This window comes from Tursiops truncatus, chromosome 2, assembly GCF_011762595.2.
Source record: "Tursiops truncatus isolate mTurTru1 chromosome 2, mTurTru1.mat.Y, whole genome shotgun sequence".
NCBI classification, from domain to species: domain Eukaryota; kingdom Metazoa; phylum Chordata; class Mammalia; order Artiodactyla; family Delphinidae; genus Tursiops; species Tursiops truncatus.
The window spans coordinates 144,042,437-144,069,935 of NC_047035.1; the positions used below are offsets into that span (position 1 = coordinate 144,042,437).

Here is a 27,499-nt window from a genome sequence, read left to right on the forward strand (position 1 = left end):
CCAGGGCTCGAACCCGTGTCCCCTGCATTGGCAGGCAGATTCTCAACCACTGTGCCAGGGGAGTCCCCCCAAGAAGAGCACATTATTAATAATGCCATTTGCTGCAACATGGATGGACCTAGAGATTGTCATACAGAAGAGAGAAGAGATTGTTTCTCTCCGAAGTCAGACTGAGAAAGAGAAACATCGTATGATATCGCTTACATGCGGAATCTAAAAAGAAATGATGCAAATGAACTTACTTACAAAACAGAAACAGACTCACAGACTTAGAGAACGAACTTATGGTTACCAGCAGGGAAAGGTGGGGGGAAGGGATACGGAGTGTGGGATTGACATGTACACACTGCTGTATTTAAAATGGATAACCAACAAGGACTTACTGTATAGCACAGGGAACTCTGCTCAATACTATGTAACAACCTAAATGGAAAAAAAATTTGAAAAAGAATAGATACATGTATATGTATAACCGAATCACTTTGCTGTACACCTAAAACTAACATAACATTATTAATCAACTATACTCCAATATAAAATAAAAGGTTAAAAATATAAAAAAAAATTTAAAAAAAGGAGTACAGATCTAACCATGAAAAATAAAATAAAGCTTCTTAAAGAAAGTATACAGCATCTTCATGACATTGGAGTCTGCATAGATTTCTCAAACAGGACTCAAATTGCCAATCATAAGAAGAAAATGATAAAATAATTTTATGTTAAAATAGAGAACTTCCATTGATCAAAAAGGCACCGTTAAAAGAGTAGAAAATGCAGCTCACAGAATGGAAAATCGTATTTATAATGTATATCTGACAAATGACTCATTTCTAGAATTTGTAGAGAATGTCTACAAATCAATAAGAAAAAGACAAAAACCTAATAGAAACTGGCAGAAATGTGGACAGGCACTCCACAAAATATGAGATCTAAATGGTCAATAAACATACAAAAAGGTAGCAAGTCTTATTAGTGACCAGAAAAACGCAAATTAGATACACAATGAGATACCACTACACACCGAGCAGAATGGCTCAGATGAGAGACAGACAGTATCGATTGTTTCATAGGATGTAGAGCCCGTGGAACTCCCATATATACTGCTGATGGGGCTGTAGGTTGGTAGAACCATGTTCAAAATCTTCTTGGCAGTGTCTACTAAAGCAAAACATAAGCACATCTCATGATCCAGCAGTTTTACTCCCAGGTATACCCATTACAGAAATGCACATACAAGCATATTCACAGCCCCAAACTGGAAGCCACCCAAATGTCCATCAACTGTGGAATGAATAAATAAATCGTGCCATATTCACGATCAGTGCAATGGGAATGAGAAAACTACATCCACACACCACAGCATGGATGTTTTTCACAACATCATGTTGAGTGACACAAAAGAGGACACACTGCATGAAACACATTCACACAGAGCTTCAACAGGCAAAACTAACACGTGCCTTTAAAAGTCAGGACAGTTCTTCTTTGCAAGTTTTCGCTGGAAGGGGGCCTGAGGGAGGTTTCTGGGGTGCTTGAATGTTCTGGTCTTTGATCTGGGTGCTGATTACACGGATGTGTTCCCTTTGTGAAGAAGCATCAAGCTGGACGCTTACGATCTGTGCGTGAAACTGACAACTTATAATTCACGCGTAGAATAAAATCTCACGGCATGCTCTTTTATCAGGTTTCAGTTTATTTTCGATTATATTTGGAGAGGCAGATGCTTCAAACCAACCATTATACATTAACCAAATTTTACACAAGCCATTTGAAAAAAGATCTAAAAATGTGCTTAGTGATTGGTATTATATAACAATGATTAAGCACCAAGAGTGTGCCGAGAGCTTTTCAGAACAAACATAGAAAAGACGAGTCCCTGCCTTCACGGATACCCATTCCTTTAGTCCTGCGCATAAAACTTCACCTAATACTTCACACCCCTTTACTCATAAGGCATAAATAAGGAAGTTTGTTGCATTTCTCATTGTTACTTAATAAATATGTAATACCCTTTTCCCCAAGTATACCAACTATTCCTAATATTTTTGCCTTTAAATACAAATTTCCAAAGTACAATATACAGTCTACTCTGATTTGGTATTCACACAGTCGACCACAATATTCTTGCAGGTTGGTTATAATATGAAGCATGTTGAATTTCAACATTCACACATTTTGATACCACTTAACAGAATCATTTACTATTGGCAGAGCTTTTTTTGTTAAGAAAACGAGGTGCCATTGCTCTTAGATTGATAAACTGTAAACCAAAACAGCACTGCCTTGATTCCAATAAGGGTGTCAGAACTTACGGCACATTCAGAACAGTGAGTTCTGGCACATCTATCAAGCTAGCCTTGCAGATACCAACTACGTAGCTACATGCCCTAAGATACTAACAATTTATGATCAGCTAGTAATGGGTGACATAAGTATGATTTGCTTGACTTGTATTTTCCGTTTAAAGGAGAGGATACTGGCGTAAAATATCTGAAAACTGTGAGCTGGGAAATTTTTTTGCTTCTCTGCAAGGCTGTGTTCCAAGCAAATTCAGAATGAAAAAGAGGATGAAATGATTCCAACTTTAATCATTGGCTAAAGAGATCTAATTTCAGAACAATCCCTTAACGACATCTGATTGTTCATTTTTTTAATGCAAGAGAAATGAAGCGAGTTTTGATAGTGTAGTGATTTTTGGTTTCGGCACAAGAAATCATACTTCACGTGAAAATGCCAGAGAGCGTGGTAGAAGTTGGCGCCCACTACAGAAGTCAGGCCAGTCCCTATGTCACCTCCAGGGAGCTCACAGCAGCAGGAGATTAGAGGCAGGTGTTAGAGGGATGGGTAGATGCTTCCTTCCCGGCCAGACTCTGGTCTTGACCCTTTCTGCAAACAGGATGGAGGAACTGGAGTGAGTCTGGGGTCCAGGGAAAGAAGGTGTAACAAGCTTGGGATCAATGCAGAGAAAGGACCCAACTGTGAACTTCACCTTATCTAGATTCCAAGGCCCCAAGCCTCCATCAGGGTTCAAGCCGTGGATAATCCCTTTCCAGAGGAAACCACCTTGCCTTTGGGCCACCACTGTGTGGTTTCCCAGGGGTATTATCGGGTCTGGATGTTTCCATTACGTGGCAACGATGCTGAGCTGAATTTTAAAGCTACACTGGACTTAGAGCAAGATTAAATTTCTTTCACAACCTCTCCAGATATGAAAATAGTAGAAGAAAATTCTACAGAGTCCCTTCTCTTCCATGCGTGGGGTGGGGCTTCTAATCATGCCCTCCCTACGGAGCTAGGCACATGGCCCCAACAGGGCCCATTAGGAATAGATTCACCCAAGGGCAGTGGCAATAGTGGTTTGGTCCATCCACCATGATCCTACCTGGCAAATGAAGGAGTCCGAAAGGGATTTGACACATTTTTCTTATCCTGGGTAACTGCATCTCCACTTCTCTGCCAATCATAGAGCAAGAGATTGGGAACAACCCATCTCTGCTGCTCTCGTGGCTTAACCTGTGATAAAGGTGACAGTGGCAGGACTGGGATGTGTTCTAGAGCCGTACTGGTTGGGAGGAGAGCTGGGACGGCAACACCCAACTCCCGAGGGTATTCATCTAGAATCCCTTTTGGGGTGAAAGAAACAACCTTACTGAATGTGCCCAACCCCAAACAGAGCACCAAAAGACTAAAATTCTGACAGTAGACAGTAATATATATATTTTTTCATTTTCAATGATAAATCCTCAGTTTTCCATACTAAGGCTTAAATTGCAGTCACCTAGCTGAAAATCTGTACATACACGTGAGACTAGAAATAGGTGACATGAAGACGTCTAAAAACGAAGGTTCACTACAGATGAAAGCATCCATCCCTTATTTATTAACAACATGAAATGTTCTGACTACCCTTTACAGTGAACAATAGGATTCGACCCAACAAGCTAAGCATTATTTGGAAGATTTTAGGATGGAAGCTGAACGCCTATTGCTTTAAAATCTGAGATGCTTCCCAAACCTCTCTTTCCGGAGTGCATTATATCATCCAGAGTGATGATTCTTACCACCAGCATTTATTTATAATCCACCTTGTTCTCAGAAGAATTAAGGTAGCTAGTTTCTATCAATCGTTTTTCTTTAACCTGTAACAAGACAGTAGGATCAAATGCCGAAAAGGATTCTTTCCGTCCAATTATGTCAAAGCACCATTCAGCAGGTGGAAACTGAGATCAAATTCTAATGAAATTACAACGGCTTCCTTACACTGGAGAAACCTTGCTCTCAAGTTATTTAACAGAGATGACAATAAACCAAACTTAGGTATTTAGATAGACATTATAGATAGATAAACGGTTAAATAGATCATTTTTTTTTTTTGCACAGCTGACAAGTATTCAAAACTCTGGAGTAGGTGTTGGGGTAGTTGAGAATACCTCACAGCCTTTGTCGTATTATTGACAAGCTTTCAAAAAATTTTTAAAGCCGTTGGAAATGGTTGGTATTAGTGGTGCACGGAAACCGTGGTTTATAGTTAGAATGTGAAAGTCCAGCCATTGTCTCTACTCTTCAAGGCACAAGGACAAGTTCCAAATTCTTCAACTCATGTGTGAGAAGCAGAGCAACGGGTACCACCAGGAGACAGAAGATTGAGAGGAGCCACACACCAGAGCAAGAATGGGAGACCCTTTGGGATGCCGTGACTTTCAGATATCGATCGTACGTCGTGAGCAAGCAACTCTCCCACGCCTTGAGGTGGGCACAGGAAGGTCTCCTGGCCTGAATACCTTGGCCTATGGAGCAGAGAGCACACTTCACACCATGCCTGATTTGACAGTCCAGCACCTTCCTACCGGGGGCACCAGAAAGAAGGTCCAGAACGTTTCCATGAAGATGTGCAATGAAGACTGTAATGATGACAGAAGGGCAAGAATGAAAAGTCGGTAGCCCTTGATAAAAGTCAGCAGAGAAGTAACCCCCTTTATGGATACATACCCTGTTTCTTTGCCAGCGATGGTCTAAGAACATTAAGGGAAAGAGAACCCATGCTTTTTTTTTTTTTTATTCTCATCTTGCTATCTCCCTTAGCTTCCCTAAAAAAGGCATGGATTAACCATCTCCTCTATAACATATTCCCCGCCATGAAAGTTCATCAAAATGGAAAGAATCCAACCAATTAATCTTCCTCTTTTTTTTTTGCTTGGAATTCAGTTTGTATCTACTGGTAGTCCATTACATTCTTTTGGTAGGAAAAGATATTGCACTCTTAAAATTCATCCATGGAATTAAGTCAAAGCTAATAGGTAGGTAGATCTCTCTCTAGAATGTATACTTTCTGAAGGCCATCGTCAGTGTTTGCAGAAAAGCCTCTGTGATTTCTATTTCAACAAACCGTGGCCCCACTGGCACGTGATTTTAAACTACAGAGGGAGACGTCGGTCGTCATGAGCCGTAGGCAACGTTGCACGTCCAGCGGCTCATGATTTCATCGTGCAGATGGGCACGACGATGACCAGGATGACTGTGCACGTCGCTGCAGCGATCAGAGCAGCGATCTTGCAGACCTTGGCTCGTCTGAACTCGGCTTCTTTCCTTTTCAGTAATGAGTCGTAGCCTGGAGTATAAATATCTTCCATCCAGTATTCTAAGTTGTTTGGGTTTAAAGATTCTTGAGTCTAAAAGTGAAGAGAAGATGTTAGAAATATGGTGAATACGTGCAACAGGTTCAAGACGTTCCGACAATCATCACCCCTGAAGCATCTCAGGGCTGTCTGCAACTTGCAGGGGAGATGACCGAGGAGCCCAACGCTGCCCACCAGCCCCTCCCGAGGTGGACCACCAAGGACTCGGGCTCCCGCACATCCCAGATTGTACCTGCCCCTCTCCTACTACAAAGGTCATGATGGGGGACTTCCCTGGTGGCGCAGTGGATAAGACTCTGTGCTCCCAATGCAGGGGGCCAAGGTTCGATCCCTGGTCAGGGAACTACATCCCATATGCATGCCACAACTAAGAGTTTGTATGCCACAACTAAGGAGCCCATGTGCTGCAACTAAGGAGCCCGCCTGCCACAACTAACAGTGCAACTAAATAAATAAATAAATATTTTAAAAAAAAACAGGTCACAATGGTCTTGACACAGGAAAACCCAGGGAATTCCTGGGAGCAAGCAAAATAGGGCCGAGAAACCAGCCTCTACGCCTCAAGGGCGTACGGCCAAGAACAGGCTGGCCCTGCTGCATGGGAAGCAGGGAAAGTCGCTGAAAAATATTCTCCACTAACGGTCCCTAAGAACAGAGGGGCCTAAAGCAAGGCTATTGTACTACTCTGATTTGGTTCCCAGTTCTTCAGTAAAGCCTCACTGAACAATCAAAGGCACCTCCCAGATAAGCAGGTCAAACAAAACATAAAAATATTTCCATTTCAAACATCTGTCAGGCCACTGCTCACAGGCCAGGTCTACAGACCAGGGGCAGGCCACCCCCAGGCCAGGTGCAGGGTCCCCAGTGGGAGAGACCCCCACCCACTGCCATTTGTCTCCCAGCCTCCCTGAGATTAGTGCCTGTCTGCAGGAGAAGTATTATATTTCACCTGTTATCACCCAGGAATCCCATTCCCCGTGGATGGCTATAATCTATTTCCATAAAGAAAGGCAGTGTGTTCTCATCTCACGGCAAACATTTAATAATATGACTGTCACATAAAAGCAGCAACACATTGCAATTCCAAGTGAGGTCGTCTAAATCTTTGAAACACAAGCAAAATATCCATTTTGAAGATTTTCTCAGATTGTTTAATGCTCATAAAGGTGGGCATGTTACATATCACACACACACACACACACACACACACACACACACACACACACGCACTATGTACTATGTTATTGGAATATTGATTATTCTAACCCCTATTAGTCATTCTCCACCTGTCCTTTCAGAACCATTCTCTGTTCTTTTCTGTCTTGCTCTGTACCCCCAGGAGACCAGCCAATATGGACACATCCCAGGTGGATTCAGTCAGTGGGGCACAGTTCCCCCTGCTCCCTCCCTGATGGGCCACAGTTCTATCAGGTACCTGCTCTCACAGCTGTGGGTCTTGGTGGGTTTCAGAAACAGCTCCCTTTCCTTGGCCTTCAGATCCAAGGGCAGCAACAGCCTCTCCCTCATGCTGGTCCCTGGGCGCTTCACGGGCTCTAAACCCTGCCTACACCTCCGCCAAGAGTCCCCTCCTTCCCGCTCGCATCACCCGTGAGTATGCCATCTGCTTCCTGCTGGGATGCGGACGACCCACATGCCGCGGACTCCTCTGGCTGCTTTATCGCTCTCCTGTTTTGTTCTTGTTTTGCTTTGTTTTTTGGCCATGCGGCGCGCAGGATCTTAGGTCCCTGACCAGGGATAGAACCCGGGCCCCCTGCATTGGGAGCACGGAGTCTTACCCACTGGACCGCCAGGGAAGTCCCTGCTCTCCTGTTTCTAATGGCCTCCCAGTACAGGGGCCGGCAGACTCCAGCCCAGGCGCCAGATACAGCCCAGCACCTGCCTTCGTACAGCCTACCAGTTAAGAACGGTTCTCACATTTTTAAATCATTGAAAAAAAATAAAAGGAAAACAATAGTCAGCGGTATGTGAAAATCATATGAAATCAAATCTCCGTGTCCCAAAATAATATTTTGTCGAAACACAGTCATATCCAGTCATTTACAAGTTGCCCATGGCTGCTCGAGACAATTATTGGCAGAGTTGAGCAGTTGTGATGGAGACTGTAAGGCCTGCAGAGTCTTAAAGCAGTTACTCTCTGGCCCTTTAGAGAAGAGTGTGCCAATATTCTAGAATATTCTGTACAACGTTACATAATGAAAAGAGAATGGGACTTCGGGGTCCCTGAAATCCTCCCAGGTCCCCTTCCTCACGGAGGCACAATGTTCAAAGACTTTTCCAATTATTCATGTTATCTGGAAGGGCGGGGAGGAGCGGTAGGCAATGCTGGCCATTGCGAGGACCCACACCATGAGAAACAGGACATGCTCCATGATGGAAGAGTCCTTAAAACGCAGGATTGCCTGTTCAGACTTTGCAAGAAGCTCCTACTCCAGCACTTCCGCTAAGTCCCAGGAGCCACGGTCTCCCTGAGTTGCCCAGGGCACTTCTGCTACTGCCCAGCTGCGGCTGTTAGGACAAGTGTCCTTATGCTTGGGCTGCAGCTCTTTGCCCAACACAGCTCTGTCCTCCATGGGCACTTGGGATCGGTCTGTTTCCCTGGGTACCCTAGAGGGGAGCCAGGGAGCCAGGTGGGCATGTTAAGCTGGGGACTGGTCTGCAGGGCTGGGCGGGTTTGGGTGGAAGGCTGAAGGGGCAGCTCTCCCTGCTCTGACACTTTGGAGACAGGCTCTGACCAGGGAGGCTGAAACACCACCTCTTCTTCCCAATATTCCCAAGGTGGGCCAAGGAGTGAGCAGTGTGTAAACGACACATCCGATTTTGTCTTGTTCCCTCCAGCTCAGACAGAAGGAAACTGGCTTCCTTTCATAGGTAGCTATGCTTTAGGGGCTGGGATTCATCCTGTGAAGTCTATTATTTTTAATTACTTTTTCCAATAACCGCAAGCTCTCGTGCCACCCAGTGGGACACAGGGGGCATCCTCGGTTGTTAATTACTCCTGCTGAGCGCTGGAAATGGAAACGGGGCCTGTACCTTTGCTGCACCCTCAAGTGGCCATAGATGGCAAATTTACATCTTGACGCCATGGGGCCCCAAGAAGATGGTCCAGATGCGGAAGCTGCCCTAAGACAGTACCTGGGTCTCTGCAAAGCGATGAAAACAAGTAAGGTGGTGCCTTTCTGCCTTCACTGAGCTCCTGATACCTGTTCTGTTTTGCTGCAAACACCCTCGAAAGGCTATCGAACTCTTTCCTGTCTTATATTTTTTTGAGACTAGATACACTATCCTTTGCATTTTTAAGTGATGTCACCTAAAGCTCTCTAATCTAAAGACCTTTTAGTTTTTATAATTTTGCCTTTACGCTTCCTAAAAATTGGCACTTTAAAATTGCATGTATCTGTAGGAGCGAAATCTCCCAGACTCTGCCTCCCAAACTTTAAAAAGATGTTTCTCAGTCTTTGACTCATCCAATTAACCTGCTCCTGTCAAGGTCATCCCATGATACTGGTGAAACATTGATTATTCCACCAGGTGAGCCATTCACACCTCTGGGCCTTTTGTGACTCGCCTGCAGCTCGTGGCATCCTAATACCCACAGGTTGCGGTGTGGTAGCCACAGCAGAGCACTGGGATCCTCCTGCAGGAGAAGCAAATCCTATCTAGACTGCTTGCCAGCAAGATGGTGACAGGAGAGGACGTGGCCTGAAGGGTCAAGTGGCGTGCAGCTGGCATGGGGACAAAACATGCAGGAGGTGACAGGGGCCAGGAGTACCTCTGAGGTGGTCCTGATATCACCACCCACTTGACTCTCAAGATCTGGCCAGAGATGTCCCTTCCCATAATTGCTGTCATTTAGGGCCCAACATAAACAAACGTCACTGCAGTCATTTGTGTGACATGAAGCTCTACTATACTGTCATCAACAGAAAAATGACATGGTGGAAAGGCAACATAGGTACAGGAGTCTTATTGCCAGATAGTCCATTATGAATTTAGACTTGTCAGACCTGCAGCAAGTTCTTGTGCTTCTCGGGGCCTCGAGTTCCTCATTTATAAACTTGAGATGAACATCATCACTCCCGCCTGCAGGCCACTGTGCCTTGCGTGAGAGACCGTGATTAAAAAGTCCCATACGGGGCTTCCCTGGTGGCGCAGTGGTTGAGAGTCCGCCTGCCGATGCAGGGGACACGGGTTCGTGCCCCGGTCCGGGAAGATCCCACACGCCGCGGAGAGGCTGGGCCCGTGAGCCATGGCCACTGAGCCTGCGCGTCCGGAGCCTGTGCTCCGCAACGGGAGAGGCCACAACAGTGAGAGGCCCGCGAACCGCAAAAAAAAAAAAAAAGTCCCATACAGAGTGGATCAATTTCAGCATCATTTCAACTGCGCCAAAATGCCTTATCGGTGCCTTCTTAATGCCAGGTACTTTAAATACATTATTTTCATTTCTGACAGTGACTCTGAAAGTTAGATATTATTATGGACATTTAACAGGTGAGGAAACCAAAGCTCAAACAGGTGAACATTCCAGGCCACACAGCAAAGGAGCCTGGCTTAGAACCCACACACTGCGGGAAAACACATTTCTTTTCTCGCCACTGCACTGCACCTCCTGCAGCCCTCCTGGCTTTAGGGAGAGGCCATTTCAGGGGAGACCCTGCCCTACCACCGCCCCCCCCACTGGCATCTCTCCAACTGCCCTTTAAGTGGTGTGGACCTGCCGGGACCCGTACGTGAGTGGTGGCGTTGGGATGATAGCCTCGCCGCCCACCAAGCTAGCTGGCAGGTGGGGGCAGGGTGCTTCCTGTGCTCCCGAGGTGATGCGGACACACAGAGAGACGCAGTATGGATGGAACCAGGTGGAACTGCCCACCACAATGGAAGTGGCCAACACCCAGCCCTGCCTGTGGTTGAACAGAAAGCATGCCCTCCAGCCACAACTGTATTCACAGAGCTTCCGGGGACGGTGCTTACCTGGGACTGCTCCGTATGGAAACATAATCCATAGCTCGGCTCCCACAAATATGCTTTTATCCCACGTGCTACATGGGGAAGGAGAAATCAGCTTGTGTTTCATTAAACAGTTGGGCTGAGGTCTTGTGAGCAAATACGAGAATCTGCACTTGGTATGGGGTCTTAAACGTATCGTTAGCAAATCGGATGGCCAAGTCGATCAATCAATCAAGCAAGCATTCCCACTGCTACATGTTTACGAAGCAATAAGCGAAATAGCAATCTCCTTGCGAACAATCTCTGCTCTACGATGTTATGCAGGTTCCGAATTCCACGGTGGGGACCCAGGGAGCTGAAGGTGAGGGAGCGGGCCGGTTAGGGCATCCGCTATCCATTCCTGCATCCGCCAGGGTGTGGCTGGGCTCCCCCCACCCGGGGCAGTGAGAGGCTCACCTGCAGGTCCAGGGCTGTCAGCTTGCCCTTCTCGCCCGCATTGCGAGCATACTCCTCGATGGTCCAGGAAGGCTGGCCCCGCTTCACCTCCGCCAGCTCCGTCAGCCGCATGTCTGTGTACAGAGGGTTGTTCTTCATGTGGGCCTTGAGGGAGGCGGGGTAGGGGTGAGGGCTGAACACCTGCTCCACCAGGAAGCCGTCTTTGGGCTGCTTGGGCAGTCGGTGCTGCGGGGGGATGTCATACTGCCTGTCTGCCTGCAGAGGGGCACAGAGGAGTCCAGAGAGCGACACAGATGCCGTCAGAGAGCCCACAGTGCCAGTGGGCAGACACCAGCTTTGCATCACCGGGTTCTGCCCGGGTAGCAACATGCAGTTTTTCACGAGCAAACAGAATATCTGGACTGGGGGACATTTACTAGGAAAAGCTTATGACATCGATAATACTCAAACGACCCAACATTGCTATGCCAGGAAGAGATGATTTTATCTAACCCTCATACCATGACTACTATCATTAACACGCATTGTTCAGCTAAGGAAATGGAGCCCAGAAAGACTCAGTAATTTACCCCAGGGTGCACAGCTGCCAACGGGAGGAGCTGGCATTTAAATCTATCATCTGGCTTCAGAGAAGCTTTGCTTAACTACTGCATAGTACCCCCCCCTTTTTTTTCTTTTTTTTGCCGCACCACGCGGCATGCGGGATCTTAGTTCCCCGACCAGGGACCGAACCTGCGTCCCCTGCAAAGGAAGCGCAGAGTCTTAATCCCTGGACTGCCAGGGAAGTCACTGCCCCCTCTTTCTCTTACCAATTTCTACCTGGTACTGAGGAGTAAAAGATATGGGGTCCTTCCCCCTAGGAGCTGGCTGAAACCACTGATGCCACACTGCTTCTCTGGATGGAAGAAACCAAGCCAGAAAGCACGTGGTGGGAGCCTCTAGTGATTTTCAGAGACCTCTGCGTGGCCTTCAAGACAAGGGAACAGTGTGGACCACAGTTTGGAGGCAGGAAGGTGCCCAACACAGCTGCCATCACTTACGTTCTCAGTCCTTGAGGCCCTCAGATCTCCACATAGATGTCACGTCCTCCAGAAGTACTCCCTGACCAAGACCGGGTCAGCGCCCATCTACGTGACCCCTTCAGACTGTGTACAGAGCCCGCGGCCAGCACTGTCCCACTGAACTGTAACTGCCTGTTTGTCTGTCTGTCTCCTCCGCCGGACTGTGAGTTCCCTGAAGGCAGGGCACAATAGTGAGCACCTTTTATTTTATTTTATTTTTTGCTGTATGCGGGCCTCTCACTATTGTGGCCTTTCCCGTTGCGGAGCACAGGCTCCAGACATGCAGGCTCAGCGGCCATGGCTCACGGGCCCAGCCGCTCCGCGGCATGTGGGATCTTCCCGGACCGGGGCACGAACCTGTGTCCCCTGCATCGGCAGGCGGACTCTCAACCACTGCGCCACCAGGAAAGCCCAGTGAGCACCTTTTAATCGCCCGCTCAGCAAAATCATACCACCAAGGAGAAGGCACTCCAATCTTTTTAAAGGGATGGATCCCAACATCATGGAGTTGTGCACATGAAACAGAGAGCCAGAAGAGCCGTGGGTGTGAGCAACAGACAAAGAAAAAGGAAAAATAAGAACATGAGTGAGGGACAGTGTGGATAAGCAAGAGGTGGGGAATGGGCTCAGGTGTCAGGAAAGGGAGAGTTTATGTGTGAGCAGCTGATGAGATAACGTGTGTGAGTGGGAGTGTGCGTATCCTACACGTGGACAGGGACCAGAAGCACGGTCCCAGCTACCAGCAAACTAGACCCATCAGCCCTTGCTCAAATACAGTATAACTCAGAGCCCTTCCAAACCATTAAGACCGCTGATGCTGCTACAGAGAAAGCAGGATAAACTTGGCCAAATCCAAATAAGGAAGTGAGGTGTCCTCTTCTTTTCTAGCTCATCAAACCCAAGTATCTTCTAAAAGGTGTCACTGAGTTTATTCATTCAGCTCATCACCACTACCGAACACTCAGAGGGCTCCCACGGCATGCAGGGCCCGTGCCGAGCTGGGGGCAGGGCAGGTGCCAATAATAACAACAAGGCATCCTAACTACAATGAACTGAGGGCTGACTGTGCGCGTCTCCTGCTGTGCTCGGGGCTGAACACGCGATATGCCATTTCAGCTCCTCGAGAACATCGGCAAGGCTATAACATTATAATCCCCGCCGTGGATGCGGAAACTCAGCTTAGAGAGGTTAAGGAACTGGCCCAATGTCACACAGCCAGGAAGTGGCAGAGCCAGGATTTGAATTTGTTCTCGCTTCTGAGATGGAAAGTTACCCGCTGCCCACGCTTGCCTCCCTGCTCCTACCGTGGAGGCGTTTGCGTTCTAACATGGCAGTCGGTATGTATACCTGAGATACTTTTAAAATAAAGGTTGGTATCTACTCTGTCGGAACAAAGAGGATGAAAGGCAGGCGATCAGAGACCAGCAATGATCTTGGGAGGCTTTCAGAGGCTTACGAATGAAGAGGCCTTGAGGGGAGCTGGGTCTAGATCAGCACCGAGGACGTGGACAGGACACTTTTTTTTTTTTTTTGATGTGGACCATTTTTAAACTCTTTATTGAATTTGTTATAATATTGCTTCTGTTTTATGTTTTGATTTTTTGGCCACGAGGCATGTGGGATCTTAGCTCCCCGACCAGGTATCAAGCCCACACCCCCTGCATTGGAAGGTGAAGTCTTAACCATTGGACCCCCAGGGAAGTCCCTGGACAGGAAACTTTGGATGGAGGAATCACGTGAGTGAAGGTTCGACAGTGGGATGGGGCCTGGCCATCCTAGATGCTTCATCAGTACTTGCTGAACGAGTGACTGAGTGAAAGAGGGTGGCACTTTTGAGGAAAACCAGGCAGACGTATCAAGGTGGAGAAGGGCCCGGTCCAGGTGACCTGGAGCCCTCCTGTTGGGGAGAAGGACATGACATGCCTAGGCTTTGAGTGGCCGGGCTGAGTGGCTTGAGACTTCTTGCTGAGCAAAGGGGAGTCAAGGAGGAGTTGGGAACAGGAGGCACTGCACACCCCCGAGTGGAGTTTTAGGAAAGGAAGCACAGCAGTGGTGGATGGGATGAGATGGAAGTGGCGGCAGAGGTGGGGGGGTGATGAGCGAGAGAGACCAGTTACAAATGTGCCCCCAAAGCCCAGGTGGGAGGTGGGAGGAGCCTGGACTTGGGGGAGGGAGGGTGGATTTAAGCGGAAAGAAACATCACAAAACATCACAGGGTCGAGTAGCCCAGCTGGATGTGAGAGAGCCAACGAGGGAAGCCAGAGGGCAGAGACGCCCCTTCAGTTTGGGGAATGGCTAGAATGGCGACCCCAGAATGGGTACAGGGAGAGGGAAGCCTGGCTTTGAAGGAACAGGAAATCTAGCTGGGACCTGCAGATTTCAGCCCACGGCAGACATCTGGGGGAGCTGGCCTTCAGCAGTTTGAGATTTGGGAGCAAAGTTCAGAAGGGCCCCAGGGTTGGTCCCCACCATGGCAGGCATCAGCCCAGGGATGGTGAGAGCCACACATCGGGAGGCAGAAATGAGGTCACAGAAGGAGGCCCGATGAAGACCGCTCACCCCAAACACTAGCAGCTTTGAGCTGTGCATTTCAAGGGGTCTTTCTCAAGCTTATTTCTGGTGGTTTCTGGGGGCTTTGACATTTTATGGGTTGGACGCATGGCTAGTTCAGTTAAACTTGATATATCTACAGAAGTGTCAAACCACTGGTGTGCTCTCAATGGCCATTTTCAATGCTCCCTAAGACCCAGGGCTCCAGGAACCTGGCCAGACTCTAGCAGCTAATTGACACGACAGCAGCACCAGAGGAAAAGACCCACAGCTGGGCATCTCGTCGGAGTGTCGGCACATAATATATTCTGATTTCTGTCCAACACCACGTGTTGTAAGTGGCTACCGAAGAGAACAGTGGCCGGCACAGGTACCAGAGGTTCCTTTGGGATCAGAAAAAAATCACTTCTTATTTTACTCTCTTTCCCTGCTTTGGACCCTGAAAACTTCCTTAGGGCTCCATTTTCTAAGCTTGCCCTTCTTGGCATTCGAGGGACTCAGCCCCCTTCTCTGTATTCAACGTCTGCAGCCACACCTCTTCACTCCCTCTCTGATGACTGGTCCTCCGAGCCCTCAGGAGGCCCCGTGGTCTGTCCACTGACCTTTGGAATCAGGGAAGGGAATTGAGACGAGCAACAAGTTGAAATCGCATCACTTTGGCCAGAAAGGGTTCAATGGAACCTACTTAGAAGGAGAAACAGCGGCCACAAGTACCGCTGAAACAAATCATCCTTAGTGCAGGGGACGAGAAGAAGAAAGAATGTGAGTATGTGTGTGTGTGCTCACTCCAGCACTGACAGAAAGATGCTAACTATAAAGGTAAAAACGCTCACGTCCCCATAAAACTGTAGGAAAAAACCTCAAAAGCAAAGAAAGACATCATATTAAGAGTTGCCATCCTTGGGCGGTGGAACTGTGAATAATTTCCTTAATTTATCTTCTTTTCTTACGAATCATCTATTGATCTTAAAATGAAAAAAACTCAAACTTTTAAAAAGGAACACCACGCGTGCCACAAAGTATATGAAAGGGGCATAGGAGCCAGCTCGCTTTTAGGTCATTCCCCTCCTTTGCTTTGCCTGCACCCTGCCCTTTCAGAAAGGACGGGAAGAAATCCCTGGTGATGCTTGTCCGCTCTGCCATGTTCCCCATTCTATGAAAATCAGGTCTCGAACCACCAGTCCAATATCTGAGCCATGCTTTCTCCCATCGGCAACACAGCAGCGTGTGCTCCTCCGGGCTGATGGACAATTTGGCGGGACCAACCACCAGGCTATGCTGTCCTCTCTGCTCTAACGTGGAAGGTCCGGAAGGATTACGAGCACAAGAAGGGCAGGCCTCTTTTTCGTGTAATGGAAGCTTCCAGGCTTGGGAACAGACCAGGGCTATATAGTAAGGCTGCTGCCTAGTTACGCGAGTTTACATGCGCATTACCTCTTTAGATTTTCGATGCCAGTCCTTACTTTCCCCAGGGCCTCTGTCTTTCACATCCTCCTCTCCGACGCCCACGCGGTTGGTGTAAGTGATGGTGCGCCAGTCCCTGGGCGAATTGGAGATGCTGGCGATTTTGGACTCTGTGGCGCTGTTTTCCTCCGTCAGGGACCTGGAGGATGGCCTGGTGAAGAGGCTTTTTTTTAACGCCTTGACACGAAGGCTTTCGCTGTTGCTTCCGCTGGCGTCTGAGGAGCACCAGTCGGCCGAGTTCTCCAGTTTGGGCCCGTGGGAACCATTGTGTGCACGGAACATCCGGGGAGAGGCGCTCTCATCGGACGGAGCCTCGCTGGTCAGGGAATTCAGATCTATCTGCACACTCACCTTCTCGGGCTGCTGTATCTTCTGATCCAGCTTACTGAGCTTGCCCAGGACCTGGGAGATCTCCTCGCGGACACCCGACAGCGATTCGAGCTTCCGTTCAATTTCACCGATCCTGAGCACCAGTTTGCACACGCTGGTCTTCAATTCCTCTTCCGAGTGGTGGCTGTTTTCAGGCCGGTTGCCCTTTTCTCCTTTGCTGCTGGGGAGCCCGTTGGCGATTTTGGTTAGTTTGTGCTCCGGTGAACTGTCACAGTCCGACTTGTGAAGCTGGGACAAAGATCCTGTGCTGTTGTAGCAGGATGACTGCATCACTCCCGTCGAGCCACTGATGCTCATGTCATCAAGAAATCGGAAAATGTCACTGATGTCATCACTGACGACTTCCGAGTCGTCATCTGACTGCTTCATGGCGTGCCTGTCACTGTACTTGCCCTGCCCAGAGGCACACAAGTCTTTGCATTTCTTGGGCTCCAGGACGTGCTGCTCGGTCTGGGTGCCCACGCTACTGGTGTCTGAGCTGAGCTGCCTGCTGGTGCAGCTAATGCTCTTGTCTTTAAACTTTTTGACCGGTTCATGCTTCTCCAGGTCAACGGAGGACGAGATCTCTTTAGATTTGAGCCCGTTTGGCTTGGCCGCGTAGCCGACGGGGAGCATTGGCTGTTGCTCCTGCGGCATGAGGTAAGCTGGGCGCCTGTCTGGGGTTGGGAAGTTGGCGGTCTGGCTGCTGGGATTTGGATAGCGGAGCTTCTCCTCGGAGGGATTTCTATTGAAAAAGGACCGTTCAAAGTCAGGAACTTCTTCAGTGTTTAGGCTCCAGCTTTTGGCCGGCCAGGGGGTCTGCTTACCCGGCCTCCCGGGACAGCGCCTGGCCTCCTGGGTCCCCATCACTGGAGTGGGTCCAAAATACGTGGAGGCTTGAAGGTCATCTAAGCTCTCGTGCTTTGCCCGCCTTTTGTCAGGAACAGGGGAGTACTCGGGATTCAGGTACTGGCTGTTGTAGGGCATCTCAAAGCTGTGATTGGGGAAGGGTGTCTTGTGGGACTCCTTGCGGCCCTGGGGTTTCCCGCGCTCGCCCTCAGCCTTGTTGGCGGGGCTGGCCAACTCGGGGGACACAGTCATCAGGTTGTGAAACTCCTCTTTGAAGATGTTCCTTTTCTGGACGCAGGACTGGACCACGAAGGGCTCCTCATTAGAGATGAAAGTCTCCTTGATGCCCTGGGTGAGGGGCAGGGAGTCCTGATCGGACATGGACTCGCTCTCGATGTTCATGGGGAAATAGGTTCTCTGCATCTCGCAGGGCTGAGGGCTGGCCACCGAGTAGGGGGCCAGAGCCTGCAGCCTGTCCAGGGAAGCCGCCCGGTTTTTCACATCTTTGCTGACCCCCAGCAGGAAGTTGGGCTCAGAGGCAGGTACAAACTGCGGGCAGTCCTTGCAGTCCATCTTGCGGCATTTGGAAGACTGGCGGGTGGGGTAGCCCCGGCTGAAAGGCTGGTCGCTCAGCTCGCAGCTGAGGGACTCACACTGGGCTGCGGTGCAGAGTTCCGTGTCCGAGCGGCCCAAGTCAAAGGCCGCCTCCTTCTTGCGCATCTTCTGCCGGCCGCTGGGGAGCTTCTCTTTGGCTGTAGCCCCGTTCATCTGGATGAGGTTGAATATCGTCACGATATCTGCCGCCACCATGATTTTCTTCGATTGCTGGTTGTTCACGGTGCATTTCATCTTGTCTTTGAATAACGTGGCTGGAAAATTGGGATCGAGACAAGCCGTGTAGAAGAGGACGCTTCTCAGTTTGGAGAGCTGGGACAGATCAAAACGGGTGCACAGGGATTTGCACAGGTCCTGGTAGGAAACGGTATTTTGCTTGCTGTCCAGTTCCTCCAAGATTTTCACCAAGAAGAGGGAAGTTTCCTGATTGGTCTCCATCATTTAGAATTTCAAAGCCTCGCTGATGACACTGAAACTTCGAGTCAGCTCTACGGGGTGACAATATTGAAAAAGAGAAGCGGGGGAGAAAGGATTATAAACACCAGTGGAGTTTTAAGTCAAGCTGGTTATGAACCACATAAAGAAATGCAAGGAAAAACTTTTTAAGGTTTAAAAAATGTCATAAGTGCTTTAAAAATATTTATAATATACTCTGTAATTCGCTTCCCAGTAATCTACCTAAAGAAATTATTGACTATGATTTTGCATAAGGATGTTCATTATGTATATGTACAACTGATTCACTTTGCTGTACACCTGAAACTAACCCAACATTGTAAATCAACTATACTCCAACAAAAATTTTTTTAAAAATAGTTACAATTATAAAAAAATGACGTTCATTACAATGGCATTTATAATAGTGAAAAAATAAAACATCTTAAATATCCAAATATTAGGGGAACGCATAAATAAAACGGGTTACCATATACGATGATTTCTTACAAACATTAAAATTATATTAGGGCTTCCCTGGTGGCGCAGTGGCTGAGAGTCCGCCTGCCGATGCAGGGGACATGGGTTCGTGTCCCGGTCCGGGAAGATCCCACATGCCGGGGAGCGGCTGGGCCCGTGAGCCATGGCCGCTGAGCCTGCGCGTCCGGAGCCTGTGCTCCGCAACGGAAGAGGCCACAACAGTGAGAGGCCCGCGTACCGCAAAAAAAAAAAAAAAAAATTATATTAATGTACATCCTTACAATGCAATACTACTCATCAATAAAAAGGAACAAATTACCAGTACTTGTAAATGACATGGATGAATCTCAAATGTATTGTGCTTGAGTGAAAGAAGCCAGACTCGAAGGTTCCACCTTAACGATATTCTGAAAAACAGATCCGTAGCTGCCCGGGGCTGGATGTGAGGCAAGGTGCTGGCAAAACGGCACAGAGAAATTTTCCTGGATGATGGAACTATTCCACCTCTTGATTGGAGGGGTGGTTGCATGCCTCTATGCATTTGTCAAAACTCACAGAACTGTGTGCTAAAGCGTGTGAATTCTAGCTGTGTAAACTGTACCTTAATTATAAAATTACACACTGAAGACTTTTTATGACAAAAGAAAACTGTGGTACAATACTGAGTGGAAAATGTGAAAATAAATATGTTATGTAGTAAGATCTTAATTATACAAAATTATATCTTCTTGGAAATGAAACTGGAAGAAAATAATATACACTCAAATGTTAATGGTGGTTACCTTCGGATTGTAAATACGCATGTTCTTTCTGAATTAGTCATCTTTGTTTCTCAATATTTTATTATGCAAATTTTCAAACATACAGCAAAGTTGAAAGAATTTTATTTTTTTAATTAATTAATTAATTATTATTATTTTTTTGGGTTGAATTGGGTCTTCGCTGCTGCGCGTGGGCTTTCTCTAGTTGCGGCGAGTGGGGGCCACTCTTCGTTGTGGTGTGCGGGCTTCTCATTGTGGTGGCTTCTCTTGTTGCGGAGCACAGGCTCTAGGCGCACGGGCTTCAGTAGTTGTGGCTCGCGGGCTCTAGAGCGCAGGCTCAGTAGTTGTGGCGCACAGGCTTAGTTGCTCTGCGGCATGTGGGATCTTCCCAGACCAGGGCTCGACCCCTGCATTGTGTCCCCTGCATCGGCAGGTGTACTCTTAACCACTGTGCCACCAGGGAAGTCCTGAAAGAATTTTATAGTGAACACTCATATAACCACCATCTGTATTCCACCATTAACATTTTACTATATTTACTTTATCACATATCTATCCATCTAACCTTCATGAAGCCATCTCGTTTTTTTTTAAAGCACTTCAAACTAAATTGCAGACATCGGTACACCTCCCCCTAAAGATTTCACCATGCATATAATTAACCCAAGTTCAATAATTGTTTACAGTTTCTCTTTTAATATAAGATTTACATACAATGAAGTGCACAAAACTTGAGTCTATTTGCTGAAGTTGTGACAAACGTATATGCCTGTGTTATAAGCAAAACCCCTACAAAGATCTAGAACGTTCCCCTTGCCCCTTCCCATTCAAGCACAGTTCTTATTTTTTACAGGTAACTCTAATATTTTCTTTATAATTTCCCTTCTTTTCCAAAATTCCTACCATGACCACGTATTATTTTGTAATCACCAAACAATAACTAACCTTATTTTGAAATGGGAAGAAAAATCTACATTAACATATCTTGGATGGAAAAATGAAAAACATCATACTGAAAGCTTAACAAAGCTTAAGGGAAAGTAAAGCTCCTCACGGATAAATATGGACCCAGGTTCTGAGATTTACAAGGAAACATCAAATCACACACGTTACCCTCCCCAGTCACACCCTGCTTAGAAAAGGCATTTTGACGATTGACTTATTGATTTTAAATTTGACTCAGGGCCTCCCTGGTGGTGCAGTGGTTGAGAGTCCGCCTGCCGATGCTGGGGACACGGGTTCGTGCCCCGGTCCGGGAAGATCCCACATGCCGCGGAGCGGCTGGGCCCGTGAGCCATGGCCGCTGGGCCTGCGCGTCCGGAGCCTGTGCTCCGCAGCGGGAGAGGCCACAACCGTGAGAGGCCCGTGTACCGCACAAAAAAAAAAAAAAAAAAATTGACTCAGCCCACACACAGCCAGACTATTTTCTAGGGAAACAGTGTCTGTGGTGGGGGGGGGTGTTAAATTTCAGTTGCTCTGGACCATGGGGTCTCTGTCCACCCTGAGGGCAGTGCTCTCCATGGGCATCTATACACATTAGCGAGCTCTCTCCACGAACGTCTGCGGGGACATGCAGAGACCAGTGGTTTGGATTTTCTTGTATGGAAAAGGCAATGAAGCCCCGAGAGGCTCTGTTCCTGCCCAGAACAAGTCACAGAAAACCCACGTCTCCCCACGCAGCTCTCCCTGCCCCGCCCCAGCCGCCCAGTCCGTGTGATAGAAGCCCTGCATGTCAGGATGTTCTGGTTAGTTAAAGGTGGGGACAACCTGCCACGCTTGATCTGCAAGGAAATAAACAGGCACAGAAACCAGCGTGGAGGACAAATGAATGTAATTGAGGGAAGAGCAGCTACCACTCATGCACATCATATTTCATAGTCTGGTGACACAAAGCACTTTCAGAGATACTCTTTGCTAGAATTCTCATAACAATCTCAGGAGGATTCTTTCACTATTACTCTCCGACAGATGAGGAAACAGGCACGGAGCACTGAAAGCAGCAGCTAGGCGCAACTAGAATCATCAGAGCTGCAGCCCAACCCCACTTGCCCACGAGACTGTCTCAACTTTCTGTTCTACTCTGTGTGGCTAAAACTGTATTAATCCCAGGTCCAAAGAGAACTCGGAAAACCAAGGCCCAGTGTCTCCTGAAGTGAATAAGGGAAGCACAAGGGATCTGCTCACCCTGAGTCATTTTCTATGAAGACTGAAATTGAGGGGATTATGAATGGCCGGGAAGACAGGCAAGTGCCCCTGTGCAAATGGGCACATGGCCACGTGCCTGGTGTGTGTGCATGTGGTGGTGAATCACCATAGAGAAACTCCATGTAGATTTTCCACACTATGCTAACGAAAGCCATAGAGGACTAAGGAGCAAAAGAGAGGCTCAAAGGAAAAGGCAGAGTTCTTGGCTCTGTGACTGTAACAGGATCCGGCCTGCAGCACGCAGCCCCTGGCAGCTACCTCTTCTGGCCACACGAACAGCTCTGTGGTGTGCGAAGAGCACTCCCTTTTCACAGAGGAGGAAACTGAGGAAGGGAGAGGGAACTTGAGTTGCCTGGGGTCTGCCATGGGGCTAGGGCCCCAGTAGACCACAGCCCGGGATGAGGGCATGCTGTGGGATGCGTAGCAGGCTCCGTCTCATGCCAGGAGGAGCCAAAGCATTGCCACAAGGGACAGATGTGAACTGGTGGAGGCGGCGGGCTGAGTGGGACAGGCAGTGCAGCCTGACCACCTCCTGTGTACTGGGGCTTTTTTGTTTTTTAGTATCTTTATTGGAGTATAACTGCTTTACAATGGTGTGTTAATTTCTGCTTTATAACACAGTGAATCAGTTATACATATACATATATCCCCACATCCCTTCCCTCTTGCGTCTCCCTCCCTCCCACCCCTCTAGATGGTCACAAAGCATGGAGCTGATCTCCCTGTGCTGTGCGGCTGCTTCCCACTAGCTATCTATTTTACATTTGGTAGTGTATATACGTCCATGCCACTCTCTCACTTCGTCCCAGCTTACCCTTCCCCCTCCCTGTGTCCTCAAGTCCATTCTCTAGTAGGTCTATGTCCTTATTCCCGTCTTGCCCCTAGGTCCTTCATGATCATTTTTTTGTTTGTTTTTTAGATTCCGTATATATGTGTTAGCATACGGTATTTGTTTTTCTCTTTCTGACTTACTTTACTCTGTATGACAGACTCTAGGTCCATCCACCTCACTACAAATAACTCAATTTCGTTTCTTTTTATGGCCGAGTAATACTCCATTGTATATACGTGCCACATCTTCTTTATCCATTCATCTGTCGATGGACACTTAGGTTGCTTCCACGTCCTGGCTATTGTAAATAGAGCTGCAATGAATATTGTGGTACATGACTCTTTTTGAATTATGGTTTTCTCAGGGTATAAACAAGACGAAAAGACAACCCGCAGAATGGGAGAAAATATTTGCAAATGAAGCAACTGACAAAGGATTAATCTCCAAAATTTACAAGCAGCTCATGCAGCTCAATATCAAAAAAACAAACAACCCAATCCAAAAATGGGCAGAAGACCTAAATAGACATTTCTCCAAAGAAGGCATACAGATGGCCAAGAAGCACATGAACCGATGCACCGGGGCTTTACAGGAAACGCCCGCAACAGCCTGGAGAGGTAGGCACCCCCACTCTGCACCCTATGCTGGAGGCGTGAGCAAAATGAGGCCGGAGGGATTACACGGACGAGGAGGACCTGAAGCCGAATCGGTAGGAGGCCAAAGCCCAGGCTCTCATCTCAGTGACAAAAGGGCAAGGAAGGAACATCGGCCCGAAAGCTCTGGGGGCTGAGTGAACCTGCCGTGGAACGTGTATGTGTGTGTACACACAGCGACGCCCACGCACACACACACTCATACCCTCACACACACAGCCGCACACACGACTCTCGGCCACAGTTCACACACGTACACACGCCCTCACTGCCACACCCACGTGGAGAGGCACACACCCCCTCTCACCCACACCCCTTCTCTCTCTGGGCTCTCTCAGCCGAGCCCTCAGGGCTTGAACATTCTTAAGCTCCCAGCACAGCCCGATGTGCCTCTGGGGAAAGGCCAAGGCGTCCACAGAGCCCCCCTCCCTGGCGTTTGGACGCCCACCCCCAGCACACCGCCTGCAGCGACCGGTCTCTGCGGAATCACGGGATGCACCTGGAGGCGGCAGGCGCCACTCACAGGGCTGCACAGCCCCTCCCGGGGCAGGAGAACACGCCCCCCCCCCCCTCCCCGTTAAGGCGCTGAGACGTGGCTGGCCGGGTCCCACCCCAGCCCGCACTCGGGAGCCACCTGCTGAGTAACGTGCATCCACCCCCAGGGGCAGGAAGTCCGGCCTGGGGAGCCCGTGAGCAGCCGGGCTTCTGGAATTCAGACCCATCAGGACCTCATCAGGACCCCCAGTGGTCCCCAACCGCCCGCCCAGCTCAATCCTCACAGCCCAGGCCTCCCCTGCCTGCATCTCCTATGTCCACTCTGCATTTCCCCCAGGGAGGCCTGTGCCCTCTCACGGCCCACACCCCGGGAACCCTGCTTCCCTTCCAGGGCCCGCGTCCAACAGCCTTGCTTTCCCCCAACCTCTCACTGATCTCAGTTGGAATCAGTTGCTCCCTTCTCGGTGCTCAGCGGACCTCTGTCCGCACCTTGGTAATAGTGTTTCTCACACAGGAAAGACTTGCCTCAGATGGTTTAAAACATAGTGAGATCTGGCCCCCCAACCCCAGACCGACCAATTAAATCAGAATTCCTGGGAGGAGTCCAGAATCTCGGGAGTTGTTAAAGCCACCCAGGTATTTCTGAAGCGTCGGGTTTCAGACTGAGGGATTGAGAAACCCCATTTAGAAAGTAAAGGGGCTGGCATTAAAAGGAATGAAATTGTGCCATTTGCAGAGACGTGGATGGACCTAGAGACTGTCATACAGAGTGAAGTAAGACAGAAAAAGAAAAACAAATATTGTATAATATCACTTATATGTGGAATCTAGAAAAATGATACAGATGAACTTATTTGTAAAGCAGAAATAGAGACACAGATGTAGAGAACAAACCTATGGTTACCAAGGGGGAAAGGGGGGTGCAATGAACTGGGAGATGGGGATGGACATATATACACCACTGTGTATAAAACAGATAACTAATGAGAACCTACTGTACAGCACAGGGAACTCTGCTCAATGCTCTGTGGTGACCTAGATGGGAAGGAAATCCAAAAAAGAGGGGATATATGTATACGTGTAGCTGATTCACTTTGCTGTACAGCAGAAACTAACACAGCATTGTAAAGCAACTATACCCCAATAAAAATTAATTTTAAAAAAGGTTTCAAATCTTTAACGAATTTCTGAGTAAAATGTTGACTGAGCTTAAAAAAAAAAAAGTAAAGGGGCTGGGTTTTGCAAGAGGCAGTGCAACCTAAAGGTTGAGAAGATGGGCTCACAGATTCCAGCCCTGCTCGTCACTAGCTACACGACCTCCAGAAGGTCACCTACAGTCCCCAACCTCACTTTCCTCACCTGTAACAATGGGGTTAATTAACAAGCTCATGTACAGCACTTCATAAAGTGTCCTCCAATGACAGCCCTTCCACAAATGACAGCAGTCGTTCATGGAACAGCGGTGGCAGTGGGAAATCTAGTAGTTTCCGTGGGTTTCTGCCTCACAGCACCTCCTGCAGGTTAGGAAGTAGGACCACGTGAGCATTTTGGGGAAATGACTCCATTCTACAGAGAGAGCAAGACACATCTGTGCAAAGCAGCATTCTGGCCTCCCTAGTTTTCACATTTTCAATCTCTTCAAAGACTTTTAGGGGCTTCCCTGGTGGTGCAGTGGTTAAGAATCCACCTGCCAATGCAGGGGACACAGGTTCGAGCCCTGGTCCCGGAAGATCCCACATGCTGCGGAGCAGCTAAGCCCATGTGCCGCAACTACTGAGCCCACGTGCCACAATTACTGAAGCCCGCGCACCTAGAGCCCGTGCTCCGCAACAAGAGAAGCCACCGCAATGAGAAGCCTGCGCACCACAACGAAGAGTAGCCCCCACTCACCGCAACTAGAGAAAGCCCGCACGCAGCAACGAAGACCAACGCAGCCAAAAAAAATAAAATAAATAAATTTATTTGAAAAAAAAAAGACTTTTAGTTTCCCACTGTAGGAAACTCTGTCCTCAATCACGTGCTTTCAGGGATCCGCATTAAACCCGTGAGTTACTGCCTCTCTGGATTACACCTCAAGAGGAGAAGAACAGGTTGTGCGCAGAGTTCTTTATTCATCTCTTTTTTAAATAAAAGGAAAGTTCATAAACTGATTCCATGAGGAAGGTCTGAAGGCCAGAGGTTGGAATTATCCACTCAGAATAAACAGGGGTGTCCTCTCAGCCCCCTTATCACACGTCACTCTAAGACCGGGCCCCCCTTGTCACCTTCCTGATGCCCACCCCGGGCAACTACCTTGAAGATTCTGCAGCCCTTCGGAGCTTCACAAACCGTCTGAGCAACAGTGTGTACATGGCACTGTGCAAGGGACCACGGTGAGCACCCAGGCTAAGCCCCTCGCCTTTACAAACTGGAAAACGGGGCCTAGGGCCAGCATTTTTCAAAGCCACCTGGAGAGCTACTGGCAGAATCGGCCGCAGGACGCAGGGCTTCTGACACCTGCCTATCTTCACAAGTGTCTGTGCAGAAACGCCAGTCCTGGCTGTCAGGTGCCAGAGAAGCATAAACAAGAAGCCGGGGACCCGGAGGGAGTGCGAAGAATCCCAGCCACAGGGAAAGGCCAGCTTCGCAGAGGAGGCACCATCTGCAAAGGCCTCGAAGACTGAGGAGGAAGACGGTGTTTCATGGTCTGGAGGAAGGAGACAGGAGGCGGATTCCAGGGCAAAGGGCAGAGGCGTGAAGGTGCAGCGGGGCGGAGTCTGACTGTGGAGCTGGGCAAGCAGGGGGCATTTAGAGAAGGCAGGGCGCTGAATCTGGGCTGGGAGTCTGGACTCGATTCTGTGGGCAGTGGGAGCTGGGAGCACCAACAGAGCAGGTGCTGGAGGGGCCGGGCCTGTGGCTCAGGTGGGCACCCGCCCACAGGGTGCACAGACCGGGGTCCACATTCTCTTCCTGGGCAATGCTTCCTGCACGTACACAGCCAGGAGGACCACTCCAGGCTCTTCCAGCTCCAGATCCATGGCTCTTTCCACCACACAGCAGTCTGTAGGTTTGGGAAGGGCAGAAAACGGATGCCAGATTTTTTTCCCACTACCTCATGACACTGTGTGTCTTTCTCATGTCATGCTCCAACTATGACAAACGTAGCTGTTCCGTGTAAGAGGCTAAAGTGAATGTTCACCTTTCCATGACCTTCTGCATTTTTATCTGCTCAAAGCCTTGACATCGGATGTTGATCAAAACAGAGCAGAAGAAAAGGACACGATTTAGGGATATAACTTGCAGGATTGCTGCATGAATCTTTGGACAGAAGACAAGCTCTCTGAATTTCATTTCCACCAACTCCCTTAAAGGTTTCATCTTCCCTTCTGCCAAGAACTCCAAAATCTGATGAGAACAAATGACACCAACCTTGAACTGGATTAGCAAAACTCGGCTGTGAAGTGTTCTTTCTTTTTTTAAATTTTTAATTAAATTAAATTTATTTATTTATTTTTGGCTGCATTGGGTCTTCGTTTCTGCGCGTGGGCTTTCTCTAGTTGCTGTGAGCAGGGCTTCTCTTGTTGCGGAGCATGGGCTCTAGGCGAGCAGGCTTCAGTAGTTGTGGCACGCGGGCTCAGTAGTTGTGGCTCTCGGGCTCTAGGGTGCAGGCTCAGTAGTTGTGGCGCACAGGCTT

General features: G+C 48.5%; 1 protein-coding gene across 2 annotated transcripts in view; it reads right to left on the reverse strand.

Moving 5' to 3' along the window:
- Positions 1-1,672: 1,672 nt before the first annotated feature.
- Positions 1,673-27,499, reverse strand: part of MINAR1 (membrane integral NOTCH2 associated receptor 1) — a 40,327-nt gene continuing 14,500 nt past the window's right edge. Inside the window, exons 2-4 of one of the 2 annotated variants that reach the window (XM_019945981.3) lie at positions 16,103-18,453; positions 11,058-11,312; positions 1,673-5,669 (exon numbers count right to left, since the gene is read on the reverse strand). In XM_019945981.3, coding sequence (XP_019801540.2) covers positions 5,472-5,669; positions 11,058-11,312; positions 16,103-18,406 — 2,757 coding nt within the window. In that variant the 5' untranslated portion in view covers positions 18,407-18,453 and the 3' untranslated portion in view covers positions 1,673-5,471. Of the gene's footprint in view, positions 5,670-11,057; positions 11,313-12,097; positions 18,454-27,499 lie in introns of those variants that run through there. The other variant, XR_012330323.1, reaches the window with a different exon arrangement.